A 13,764-nucleotide genomic window follows, 5' to 3' on the forward strand; every position below is an offset into this window, starting at 1 on the left:
ACAGAGAGGAAAAGAAAATACTGCAGTAGATGTCCATGCACTGGTTTAGTATCTCTCCAGAACATACATGTATTTTAGCAATCTTTGTATTATTAAGGAAACCAATTCTTTTGTTCTTGATTTAAATTGATTTCCTTGTACTATGATGGTGACTAGACTAAGAGCAATGTTGAAAATGTTATCCCATCCAGCCGTTGTTGTTTTGAACAGATCAGAAAAAGAGATCTTAGAATGTCTCAAAGTCCATTTCCTTATACAGTGGAGTCCACTTATAACGAGTCCTGAAACAACGAGAAGTCTGTTATAAGGACACTGTTCTAAAACCCCGTTTGTTCTCGTTCTTTATCTTTGTAAATAAAATACTGCTATAGCGCAATCAGACCGTCACGCGAGTCGGTTTTAACGGAATATTGCTGCTGCTGTGCACAGCGCACAGACCAATTACATATTATAAAACCTTACCAGTTGAGAAAGTTGGTGATCCAGCGAAATTAAGAATGGGAGAGCCCACGCGAACCAACAGTGAAGGCCGAAGCGAATGAGTAGGGAGGGAGTGTCATGCGCAGACAAGCAGAACGCATCAGGTGATAGGCCTGCCCATTCTAGATTATCTAGGCATACCGTGCCTATCACTTCTCTGGTGCGGGATGGAGAGGTCACAATGCTGTGATAGATGGAGTGAATGTGTGACGTGCGCAAGCAGACGCAACGCACCACAGGGTGTGGTGGGATGGGGGACAACACAGCGGGCGAGTTAGCCTAGAGCCAGAGCCCCTTCTTTCTGATCGCCAAGGCCGAGCTGTCAGCATTGCTAGTGATAGAGAAAGAAACCTAATTCGATTTTTTTATCAAGTAAGACCTACAGATCATGTTGAACAAATCATCATCAGGGGAAATACAAAAAGGAATAAACAGAACGCCAAACTCATAGATGAGATCTACTTTACTATTTCCCTTGAATTTATTACTGGATCCCTTGTAACGAGAATCCTGCTATAACGGACATCGCACCGGTCCCTTCCCTCTCGTTATAACAGGATTCCACTGTAATACAACAGAATGGTTACCTTTGTGTGTCATTGAGGTAAACTGCAAATAAAACTTTTTGAGAATCGTGCCCTGAAAGATCTAAGTTGTTACAAAAGGTTTAAAAAATACAATGAAAATATAAAAATGTTTTCTAATTATTATCTTTTGTTCGTTTGTAGAAATAAAATACTCTTCAAACAGTTGTTTAAAACTTTCTAAAACGAAACGGAATACTTTAGACCAAGTCAACTTTGTCAAGATCTACAGTCATGTCATCTTTCTTTTCATTTTTTTCCTTTTCCAAGTCCATCTTTTCCTCAGCTCCTTCATCTCCTCCTCCTTCTCCTGCTTGATCGCCTCCTTCAGCTCCGCCCTACTGTCCATCCAGCTCAAACTTACCACAGGCCACTATTGGTCCAGCCAGCCCGGAGTCCTGTGTCCAAGCCTCGTTCTCAGCCAGGTCACGTGTCACCATGGGACCCAGGTTGTCTTGGCTGAGGTAGAGAAGAAGGTAGGCGTCGGTGGGTAGGGATGGTCTCGCCGCTACCTGACTACGGCATGTCCCCATGGTCAGTCTGGACAGCCAGGTGAGAAAACTGACCACTGAGACCACGGTGAGAATCAAGAGATAGACGAGGAGGCCAGTGAACAACGCGTGATGGCCAAACTGTGAGCGATGACTGGTGTATGTTGGGGAGAACAGACATGGCAAGGTGTACTGGTGGACATTTGTAAGTGCTCGAATCGGGAAAAAACAGGGTAAAATTTCCGACTGTTGCTGTATGGGTTGTCCTGAGCCAGTCTCAGCGAAGACCTGGGGCAGTATCCTTGTACTCAGAACGATGGACTCCAGAACTAGGACAAGGGAGCTGAAGAACTTGTAGAACAGATACGACACTGTGGCTCGATGTGGGCAGTCTTTGAGAGCTTTGTCAACAGACTGGACCAGATCAGTGGTTAGATGACGTTTTGTGTCCGTCTGAAGGTTCTGGGCGTGGTCAGCTGTGTGCAGAGTTTTCTCTATGTTGACCGGACAGAAAGTAGACATGAGGTACCAGACCAAGTGGGGTAACTTGATGAGTAGAGCAAAGACAAACAGAAGAAGTGGGGCGGTGACGGAGGCGAAATGTCGGTGGTTGGTGTTGGGGGCGGGCGTGGAGGACACATTGGCTACGTCCTCGTCCACTTCAGGCATTGTCACCAGCCCACGGCCGTACGGGTTCCAAAGGTTCTCTTCCAACGTCCCTCTTTGGAAGGCCTCAGTGTACCACTTAGAGCAGACGCTGTTGGCATACTCCACTTGGCTGGACTCAAACTGGGCGGGGCACCAGCACTTTGCTTGGAAAGTCGGCGTTCCTTCTCCAGAGCTTATGACCAATGGGCTGGCAGCTAGTAACCACGTGACAAGAGACAGGAAGAAGAGGAGGCTCACGGTCCATGTGTGGACGTAACGGTCAGTTGAGTCCTCGCCCAAAGATCGTTGTAGGAAAGGCATGTCGGTTCTAGTTTGACCACTTCCGCTGAAGTCAGATGCTGTAAAGGCAGACGTAGAACAAGGTCATAAATCAATGGAGAGTTGAAAAAAACCCCACACAGCTTTCTTCTTGTTTAAATCTTCTCAAAGTCAACGTGTTGGAAACTGAATATGGCGAAATCATTATCTTCGGACCTCTGGCTGGGTTCTCCCAGAATTGTGTGCGTTGATTTCATGTCAACACTTCTGTGTGATGTCACAACCATACCCTGGTATGTTGATTCAATGTTAAAATTACTGCCATGTAGGTTTTACAGCAATGTTTCAGACAAGGATTTTTAAAAAGTTCTTACACTTTTAACTTGAAAAATGATGGCAAGAGCGCGTTATGGAGAAATGTGCAGAATTTACAGTAACATGTTCATACAGTCGATTTTGTTTCTCACAGTCTTTGTGAAAACCGCAAACACATCTCTCTATTTCAAGGGGCAATCGAAAGGAGTGGAAATGAAATGCAGTAAATATTTGGTTCCATTAACTGAGAAGATTGTAAAACAGAAAAAAAGTAGCGTACGTGCGAAGCGTGAAATGAGAAACGCGTAAACATTCTTCAAAGGGAATGGTTGTAAGAGATTATGTTTTGAGAAGGCAGAAACAAATTGATGAGTAGGTAGGGAAAAGCGAACAGAAGTTCTAATGAGGAACAGACTTTTAAGGTAAATATTACCTATTACGAGCATTTCTTCCCACCACCCCTAACATACTAGATGAAGAATTAAAATAAATTTGTTTATCATCGATAGGGGGTTCGGAAAAAATCTGTTTCTGAATTTTTTGCCTTGTCAAGATCCACCATGATTTCAGAGAAGCCACGTCATCACTTCTCTACTTGACGGCTATAAATAGCGACGCTTGGTGTGGGAAATAATCCACCCACGTTTGTGGTGTAGTGGTTAGAGACGTCAGTGCGGCGCGTAGAAGATATGGGTTCGACTCCTGGTTAGGGAAGTTGTAAAATTATTCTAAGGGACATCTCTGCATGTTTGTGATCATGATGTAGCCCAGCCTGCCCCGATCTGCTCTGACAGGCAGGTAAAACTGGCCAGACTCCTGAATAATCTACCATTAGTTCGTCCATCAATGTCTGACCACACACGGAAGAATCAGTCTTGGGTCTGACCATGGCTAATGTATCTGCAGGGGTCAATATTACATGAAGTGGGAAAAAGAAGAAATACGGATACTGAAATATGAGGTTTAAACTGTTTATTTTATAATTGTCAAAATATTATGAATAAATATGCAATCATTATATATGGAAGAAATGATGGTAAATGAAATATTTCAAACTAAAAGCGAAGGTAACTACAATGACAGTCCAAACAAAACACTGGTACTGGGATTAAAGAAATGAACTGTATGAAAGTTATGAGGAAAAATATTTCTATACTTTGGTTAAATATTCATATAATCAACAAGGTTATAAAATTCAAAAACAAATGGCCACTAATTGTAGTTAGGACTGTGAATGCTGACATTCTCGTGCAGTAATAAAGAATCATGAATGGTCAAAAGTAAATACTGATGAATTTGTTCCCACATGATTTTGTCAGGTATACGATATTACCCACAAATTGTAAAGAAAACTGCCGATTTCGAAGCACTCATCTAGATCTACCAGTTTGATCCTTTGAAAGTGTAATAGGAACGACAGGTTATGACAGTGCTATCCGAGAAAGTCATTGAGTTCTATTTTGATTTGTCCATGTCGTTCTGGAAAGGAAGTAATGGCTTTCGTAATGTTGACACATCTTTGTTGATTATTACTTTGGACAAGATTTCTGAACCTATTGTGTGTTGACCTAGGGTCAGTGTAGTAAATATTGCCAGAACTGTGTGTTGACCTAGGGTCAGTGTAGTAAATATTGCCAGAACTGTGTGTTGACCTAGGGTCAGTGTTGTAAATATTGCCAGAACTGTGTGTTGACCTAGGGTCAGTGTTGTAAATATTGCCAGAACTGTGTGTTGACCTAGGGTCAGTGTAGTAAATATTGCCAGAACTGTGTGTTGACCTAGGGTCAGTGTAGTAAATATTGCCAGAACTGTATGAACGGCCAGGGGCGAATAGTGGTAGTAAGCTCCGCGCCATTCCATGTAGCGAGCAAACGGCAGAGAGTGAAAGGAAAAGATAGCAGCCTGTCTCCAGATAATGTTATTATTGTTCAACCAGTGTGAATAATGGGAACACGAGTTTGTTCTATTTGATAAAAAAAAAAAAATGATATACATTTATAAATATACAAACAAATTTATTGAAAAGGAGATACAGAAAAAAAATGTCTTAAGAATAGATCTTGAGGCATTAGTCCAAGGGAGCTGTTGGTTAATTAAATAAGTTGTCCTTAGAGTCCAGCTTTTTGTACAATTAGATATAACATATTATGTCCTCGTGTTTTCTATTTCTTGTGTGTCTTTTAAGTGTCTCAATCATCTCACTGGACTCCCTCTCCCTCGCTATAATTCTTTGTCCACGTCGGTGATTATTTAACTGTACTTCTATAGGTGTCATTAAGTGACTATCATTCCCAAACTGTCATTTCCCCTCTACCAAGTCAATAAGTAATTCTGTGACTGTTATTCTTCAACCATTGTTCTTTAGCACACAATCTTTGTCTGTCTCCTTGAGATTGATTCACAGAATCGTGTGCACAGAGAGGAAAAGAAAATACTGCTGTAGATGTCCATGTACTGGTTTAGTATCTCTCCAGAACATACGTGTATTTTAGCGACCTTTGTATAATTAAGGAAACCAATTAATTTGTTCTTGATTTAAATTGATCTCTTTGTACTATGATGGTGACTAGACTAAGAGCACTGTTGAAAAGGTTATCCCACCCAGCGGTCGTTGTTCTGGACAGTTCAGAAAAAAGGGATCTTAGAATGTCTAACTTCTTTTCCTTATAATACAACAGAACGGTTCAACGTTCTTTGTCTATTAGCTAGATGAGGATATGATCTGTGTAAATTGAAGGTTTTGAGAATCGTGCCCCGAACGATCCAAGTTGTTACGATTAGGTTAAAGATGCAACGAAAAGATGAAAATATTTTGTAAAGTTATCTTTTGTACGTTTGTGGAAATTAAATACGTTTCTAGTAATTCTTTAGAGCTTACTAAAACGAAACGCAATATTTCCTTTCCAACATTAAGGAACCGACGGCTAATGCGACACTTTAGCGACTTTACACCATATTAGACCAAGTCAACTTTGTCAAGGTCAACAGTCATGTCATCTTTCTTTTCATCTTTTTCCTTTTCCGAGTCCATCTTTTCCTCAGCTCCTTCATCTCCTCCTCCTTCTCCTGCTTGATCTTCTCCTTCAGCTCCGTCCTTCTGTCCATTCAGCTCAAACTGACCACTGGCCACTATTGATCCAGCCAGCCCGGAGTCCTGTGTCCAAGCCTCGTTCTCAGCCAGGTCACGTGTCACCAGGGGACCCAGGTTGTCTTGGCTGAGGTAGAGAAGAAGGTAGGCGTCGGTGGGTAGGGATGGTCTCGCCGCTACCTGACTACGGCATGTCCCCATGGTCAGTCTGGACAGCCAAGTGAGAAAACTGACCACTGAGACCACGGTGAGAATCAAGAGATAGACGAGGAGGCCAGTGAACAACGCGTGATGGCCAAGCTGTGAGCGACGACTGGTGTGTGTTGGGGAGAACAGACATTGCAAGGTGTAGTGATGGACATTTTGCATTTGTCGAATCGGGTAAAAACAGGGTAAAATTTCCGACTGTTGCTGTGTTGGTTGTCTTGAGCCAGTCTCAGCGAAGACCTGGGGCAGTATCCTTGTACTCAGAACGATGGACTCCAGAACTAGGACAAGGGAGCTGAAGAACTTGTAGAACAGATACGACACAGTGGCTCGATGTGGGCAGTCCTTGAGAGCTTTGTCAACAGACTGGACCAGATCGGTGGTCACCTGACGTTTTGTGTCTGTCTGAAGGTTCTGGGCGTGGTCAGCTGTGTGCAGAGTTTTCTTTATGTTGACCGGACAGAAAGTAGACATGAGGTACCAGACCAAGTGGGGTAACTTGATGAGTAGAGCAAAGACAAACAGAAGAAGTGGGGCGGTGACGGAGGCGAAATGTCGGTGGTTGGTGTTGGGGGCGGGCGTGGAGGACACATTGGCTACGTCCTCGTCCACTTCAGACATTCTCACCAGCCCACGGCTGTATGGGTTCCAGAGGTTCTCTCCCAACGTCCCTCTTTGGAAGGCCTCAGTGTACCACTTAGAGCAGACGCTGTTGGCATACTCCACATGGCTGGACTCAAACTGGGCGGGGCACCAGCACTTTGCTTGGAAAGTCGGCGTTTCTTCTCCAGAGCTTATGACCAATGGGCTGGCAGCTAGTAACCACGTGACAAGAGACAGGAAGAAGAGGAGGCTCACAGTCCATGTGTGGACGTAACGGTCAGTTGAGTCCTCGCCCAAAGATCGTTGTAGGAAAGGCATGTCGGTTCTAGTTTGACCACTTCCGCTGAAGTCAGATGCTGTAGAGGCAGACGTAAAACAAGGACAGAAATCAATGGAGAGTTGAAAAAAACCCACACAGCTTTATTCTTGTTTAAATCTTCTCAAAGTCAGCGTGTTGGAAACTGAATATGGCGAAATCATTATCTTCGGACCTCTGGCTGGGTTCTCCCAGAATTGTTTGCGTTGATTTCATGTCAACACTTCTGTGTGATGTCACAACCATACCCTGGTATGTTGATTCAATGTCAAAATTACTGCCATGTTGATTTTGCAACATTGTTTCAGACCAAGTTTTGCTAAGTTCTTACACTTTTAACTCTTTAGAAAATGATGGCAAGAGCTTGTTATGGAGAAATGTGCAGAATTTACAATAACATGTTCATACAGTCGATTCTCTTTCTCAGGCTTCTTTGTGGAAACCCCCAATATATCTCTCTATTTCAAAGGGCGAATGAGAGGAGAGGAAATGAAATGCAGTAAATATTTGGCTCCATTAACTAAGAAGATTGTGAAACAGAAAAAAGTAGCGTACGTGCGAAGGGTGAAGTGAGAAACGCGCAAACATTTTCCAAAGGTAATAGTTTTAAGAGATGATTTTTGAAGAAGGCAGAAAAAAATCGATAAGTAGATTGGAGAAAGAGGGAAGAAAATGTCTAAAGAGAAACAGTTTTGTAAGGTGGATATATTACTTAGTACGTGCTATCCCTCCCTCCGCCCCCAACGTTCCAAAATGAAGAATTAAGATACGTTTTGTTTACCATCGACAGGGAATAGAGAGCACAACAGGTTACAGAATGTTCAGTACATTGCTTGGGTCAGAAAAAAATGGTCGTTATGTTTTTTACTTTGTCATGATCCGCCATGATTTCAGAGAAGCCACGTCATCACTTCTCTACTTGACCGCTATAAATAGCGACGCTTGGTGTGGGAAATAATCCACCCACGTTTGTGATGTAGTGGTTAGAGACGTCAGTGTGGCATGTAGAAGATATGGGTTCGACTCCTGGTTAGGGAAGTTGTACAATTATTCTAAGGGACATCTCTGCATGTTTGTGATCATGATGTAGCCCAGCCTGCCCCGATCTGCTCTGACAGGCAGGTAATACTGGCCAGACTCCTGAATAATCTACCATTAGTTCGTCCATCAATGTCTGACCACACACGGAAGAATCAGTCTTGGGTCTGACCATGGCTAATGTATCTGCAGGGGTCAATATTACATGAAGGGGGAAAAAGAAGAAATACGGATACTGAAATATGATATTTAAGCTGTTTATTTTATAGTTGTCAAAACATAAATAAATGTGTTAATAAAGAAGAAATGATAGCAAATGAAATATTGTAAACCAAAAGCGAAGGTAACTACAATAACAGTCCAAACAAAACACTGATACTGAGATTAAAGAAATGAACTGTATCAAAGTTATAAGGAAAAATATTTTTATATGTTTGGTTAAATATTAATATAATTAAAATACAATGTTATAAAAACAAAACCAAATGGCCATTAATTGTAGTTAGGACTGTGAATGCTGAAATTCTCGTGCAGTAGTTAAAAATCGTGAATGGCCAAAAGGAAATACTGTTGAATTTGTTCCCACATGATTTTGCCAGGCATACAACATTACCCACATATTGTAAAGAAAATTGCCGATTTCGAAGCACTCATCTAGATCCACTAGTTTGATCCTTTGAAAGTGTAATAGGAACGACAGGTTATGACAGTGCTATCCGAGAAAGTCATTGAGTTCTATTTTGATTTGTCCATGTCGTTCTGGCACATCTTTGTTGATTATTACTTTGGACAAGATTTCTGAACCGATTGTGTGTTGACCTAGGGTCAGTGTAGTAAATATTGCCAGAACTGTGTGTTGACCTAAGGTCAGTGTAGTAAATATTGCCAGAACTGTGTGTTGACCTAGGGTCAGTGTAGTAAATATTGCCAGAACTGTGTGTTGACCTAGGGTCAGTGTAGTAAATATTGCCAGAACTGTGTGTTGACCTAGGGTCAGTGTAGTAAATATTGCCAGAACTGTGTGTTGACCTAAGGTCAGTGTAATAAATATTGCCAGAACTGTGTGTTGACCTAGGGTCAGTGTAGTAGATATTGCCAGAACTGTGTGTTGACCTAGGGTCAGTGTAATAAATATTGCCAGAACTGTGTGTTGACCTAGGGTCAGTGTAGTAAATATTGCCAGAACTGTGTGAAAGGCCAGGGGTGAATAGTGGTAGGAAGCTCCGCGCCATTCCATGTAGCGAGCAAACGACAGAGAGTGAAAGGAAAAGATAGCAGCCTGTTTCCAGATAATGTTATTATTGTTCAACCAGTGTAAATAATGGGAACACGAGTTTGTTCTATTTGATCAAATGAAAAATATGATATACATTTATAAATATACAAACAAATTTATTGAAAAGGAGATACAGAAAAAAAATGTCTTAAGAATAGATCTTGAGGCATTAGTCCAAGGGAGCTGTTGGTTAATTAAATAAGTTGTCCTTAGAGTCCAGCTTTTTGTAGAATTAGATATAACGTATTATGTCCTCATCTTTTCTATTTCTTGTGTGTCTTTTAAGTGTCTCAATCATCTCACTGGACTCCCTCTCCCTCGCTATAATTCTTTGTCCACGTCGGTGATTATTTAACTGTACTTCTATAGGTGTCATTAAGTGACTATCATTCCCAAACTGTCATTTTCCCTCTACCACGTCTATAAGTAATTCTGTGACTGTCATTCTTCAACCATTGTTCTTTAGCACACAATCTTCGTCTGTCTCCTCGAGATTGATTCACAGAATCGTGTGCACAGAGAGGAAAAGAAAATACTGCTGTAGATGTCCATGTACTGGTTTAGTATCTCTCCAGAACATACGTGTATTTTAGCGATCTTTGTATTATTAAGGAAATCAATTCATTTGTTCTTGATTTAAATTGATATTTCTGTACTATGATGGTGACTAGACTAAGAGCAATGTTGAAAAGGTTATCCCACCCAGCGGTCGTTGTTTTTGGACAGATCAGAACAAGAGATCTTAGAATGTCTCAAAGTCCATTTCCTTATAATACAACAGAATGGTTACCTTTGTGTGTCATTGAGGTAAACTGTGCAAATAAAACTTTTTGAGAATCGTGCCCAGAGCGATCTAAATTGTTACAAATAGATTAAAAAATACAATGAAAATATAAAAATGTTTTCTAATTATTATCTTTTGTTCGTTTGTAGAAATAAAATACACTTCAAACAGTTGTTTAAAACTTTCTAACTAAAACGAAACGGAATACTTTAGGCCAAGTCAACTTTGTCAAGATCTACAGTCATGTCATCTTTCTTTTCATCTTTTTCCTTTTCCGAGTCCATCTTTTCCTCAGCTCCTTCACCTCCTCCTCCTTCTCCTGCTTGATCGCCTTCTTCAGCTCCGTCCTTCTGTCCATCCAGCTCAAACTGACCACTGGCCACTATTGGTCCAGCCAGCCCGGAGTCCTGTGTCCAAGCCTCGTTCTCAGCCAGGTCACGTGTCACCATGGGACCCAGGTTGTCTTGGCTGAGGTAGAGAAGAAGGTAGGCGTCGGTGGGTAGGGATGGTCTCGCCGCTACCTGACTACGGCATGTCCCCATGGTCAGTCTGGACAGCCAAGTGAGAAAACTGACCACTGAGACCACGGTGAGAATTAAGAAATAGACGAGGAGGCCAGTGAACAACGCGTGATGGCCAAGCTGTGAGCGACGACTGGTGTCTGTTGGGGAGAACAGACATTGCAGAAAGTAATCGTGATGGTTTGACAATTGTCGAATGGTGAAATAACAGGGTAAAACTTCCGACTGTTGCTGTATGGGTTGTCTTGAGCCAGTCTCAGCGAAGACCTGGGGCAGTATCCTTGTGCTCAGAACGATGGACTCCAGAACTAGGACAAGGGAGCTGAAGAACTTGTAGAACAGATACGACACTGTGGCTCGATGTGGGCAGTCCTTGAGAGCTTTGTCAACAGACTGGACCAGATCGGTGGTCACCTGACGTTTTGTGTCTGTCTGAAGGTTCTGGGCGTGGTCAGCTGTGTGCAGAGTTTTCTCTATGTTGACCGGACAGAAAGTAGACATGAGGTACCAGACCAAGTGGGGTAACTTGATGAGTAGAGCAAAGATGAACAAAACTAGTGGGGCGGTGACGGAGGCGAAATATTGGTCGCTGCTGTCCAAATTAAACGTCTCAGACCCATTTGTTGTTACGTAATAGTCCAGAATAGAGCTGTCTTCTGGTTTGAAGGAGACCAAGCTAGTAAGAAGATCTCTTAGCCCCCTCAGTGTCCCTCTCTTGAAGGCGTCGCTGTACCACGTAGAACAGAAGGCGTTAGAATATTCCACTTGGCTGGACTCAAACTGAGCGGGGCACCAGCACTTTGCTTGGAAAGGCGGCGTTCCTTCTCCAAAACTTATGACCAATGGGCTGGCAGCTAGTAACCACGTGACAAGAGACAGGAAGAAGAGGAGGCTCACGGTCCATCTGTGGACGTAACGGTCAGTTGAGTCCTCGCCTAAAGATCGTTGTTGGAAAGGCATGTCGGTTCTAGTTTGACCACTTCCGCTGAAGTCAGATGCTGTAGAGGCAGACGTAAAACAAGGAAAGAAATCAATGGAGAGTCAAAGACACAACACAACTTTCTTCATGTTTAACTCTACACAAAGTCGCCGTTGGGAAATCAACCGATTAAAAAAATCATTGTGTTGTGAACTCATTTGACCTGCAATAGAAAAATATTTCGTATAACATAGATCTAGCTTTCTATTTCTGTGAAAACAGATGTCACTTGGTCTAATCAACAAGTTCCTGTTAGCATGTTCATGCAATACTGAAATATTTCCACAGGCATGAGGAGATCGGACATCGGTGGCCTATAAGTGGTTAGGCTCTCAAACTCGCAACCGTAAGGTCGTGGGTTCAAATCCTGTCAGGGGCCCGACGTTATGTGCTTGGGAAAGGCACTTTACACGGATTTTCGTCACTTCAATGGGTACCAGGCCATAGGTAGTGAAATATCTTGTCAGTCCATTGGGTGTTTGAGAGCTTAAGCTGCTGCTTGCACTGTATGCTTCCTGGGCAGCTGAGAATGTTTCTGAGTGTTCTATGGTCTGCTGGGGTAATACTATCGTCTAAAGACCATAGAGCTAGAGGCGAGCACTTCTAAAGCGCATACAGCTTGAAATACAAACTCTATTTATTATTTATCATTAACTCTATCCGTACGTCGTGTTTTCCTATCGTATCCATACGACGTGGGGAACTCTGTGCCACCACTTTCCAAAGAGCCGTACACTTTGCATAGCAGTCTGTCAAAATGATTTTTTAAAAATACTGGAAGTTTCAAAGAGATTTTCGATCTAGATCTAGAAGTATTCTAATTAATGTGAAGAATACAACCCCGGGGGTACAAAATGACCCCAGGGCGTACGGATAGGGAACATTTCAAAAGGAGTAAAGGTTCGCATGCTGAACACATGCTCCACGTCCGTTTTCACGACAATGAATCTACGCGTTGTTCACAGAGAGGCTCGGGTCTATAAAGTATAGACAGATCTCTTGTTTGTTTGTTTTAGTAGAGGTCCCGATTTTTCTCCTTATAGATCATTAGTAATTTTGGGTCGCCTCTCTATAAAGACATTTGTTTTTCTGTGGTCTGCACGATATCGTTATAGAGAGGCTGCACTCTAATTGATATTTATTTACAGGGTTCCGTGTTAACTTTACGTTTAAAAAAGTATTTTAAAGATGTTTTTAAAAAATGTTTCACAAATCATTTTACCTAATAAAGAAGGTTGCTTGTCAACAGTTTAATTGCTGTCAGAGCTTTCATCGGCTGAACGTTTCTAGCACTCATTCATTAATAAAAAAAAAAAAAAATCACACTGCATTCCACAATTTTGGCCAGCCTGTTACCAAGCTCGATGTGGGAAGTGCGCACGATTGTAACAAAGGAGTAAAGGATAGCAGCAGGCTCTGTGCACTATTCTGTGTCCTCTTCCATCTCTTGAGCGAAGCAAAGCCACAAAGCCACTCTTCTTTCTACTCTTCTTAGTCTTAGAACTTTCTAGTATTGTCATTTACGATGAATTTTACTAATCCTTCATCTTAAACACCCACCCTTTCACATCATTTATCCAAATTTAGACCATCTAGTGTGCGTTCTGGTGCTTTTCAGTGCGCACGAATACGTCATTGACACAGTAAATTAATGAATGGACGCTCTGCACCTATACGTACCAAAGATCGTTTTATACCATCTTTGCACGTAGGCCTACCCTCCCACACTTTGTGAGAAAAGTGAAGTCATTTTTGCGAATTCCCTAGCCCCAATTGACCATGGTTTTGCATTAAAACGTTTTAATGCCAGTTTAAAACGTTTTACGTTTTAATGGCAGTTTGAAACGGTTCAGTAGCCTTAAAGTACTTTTTAAAACGTTGCCCTGTGAGTAGTAACATTGTTGTCAATGGTTTTGGAGATGAACAATGCGGCTGGCCGATTGATCGACAGGCCTATTTATTCGGAGTTGAACTATATCCTGATTTTTTAAAGGGTAACTTTAATTAAGGCCAGCTGCCTCCAAACGTTTTTTCTGCACCCTGCCTGACATTAACAAGATCTCAGAAATCACTGAAGCTATCTTAGAAAGGGAAAAACCAAGTTGTTTAGAAATGATTTTTGTATCAGGAAATGTAAAAAAAAAAATGTATATAT

At 41.9% G+C, this 13,764-nt stretch overlaps 3 protein-coding genes across 3 annotated transcripts; all 3 read right to left on the reverse strand.

Moving 5' to 3' along the window:
- Positions 1–1,402: 1,402 nt before the first annotated feature.
- Positions 1,403–2,524, reverse strand: LOC100533379 (pannexin 8). Its single transcript, NM_001204667.1, is given in 1 exon segment — positions 1,403–2,524. A coding segment is annotated over 1 exon segment (1,122 nt).
- Positions 2,525–3,755: 1,231 nt separating this feature from the next.
- LOC101847733 lies at positions 3,756–8,812 on the reverse strand. Its single transcript, XM_013084075.2, has one exon. The coding sequence runs from the start codon at positions 7,011–7,013 to the stop codon at positions 5,754–5,756; it is 1,260 nt and encodes a 419-aa protein (XP_012939529.1). The 5' UTR covers positions 7,014–8,812; the 3' UTR covers positions 3,756–5,753.
- A 1,506-nt stretch (positions 8,813–10,318) lies between these two features.
- Positions 10,319–11,590, reverse strand: LOC100533404 (pannexin 7). The gene is given in 1 exon segment (NM_001204687.1): positions 10,319–11,590. A coding segment is annotated over 1 exon segment (1,272 nt).
- Positions 11,591–13,764: the final 2,174 nt, after the last annotated feature.

This window comes from Aplysia californica, unplaced genomic scaffold (genome assembly GCF_000002075.1).
Source record: "Aplysia californica isolate F4 #8 unplaced genomic scaffold, AplCal3.0 scaffold00270, whole genome shotgun sequence".
In the NCBI taxonomy this organism is placed as follows: Eukaryota; Metazoa; Mollusca; class Gastropoda; order Aplysiida; family Aplysiidae; genus Aplysia; species Aplysia californica.

Bases quoted from the DNA above. Each gene is read 5' to 3' on its own strand.
- LOC101847733 (XM_013084075.2), bottom strand. From the start codon at position 7,013: ATGCCTTTCCTACAACGATCTTTGGGCGAGGACTCAACTGACCGTTAC.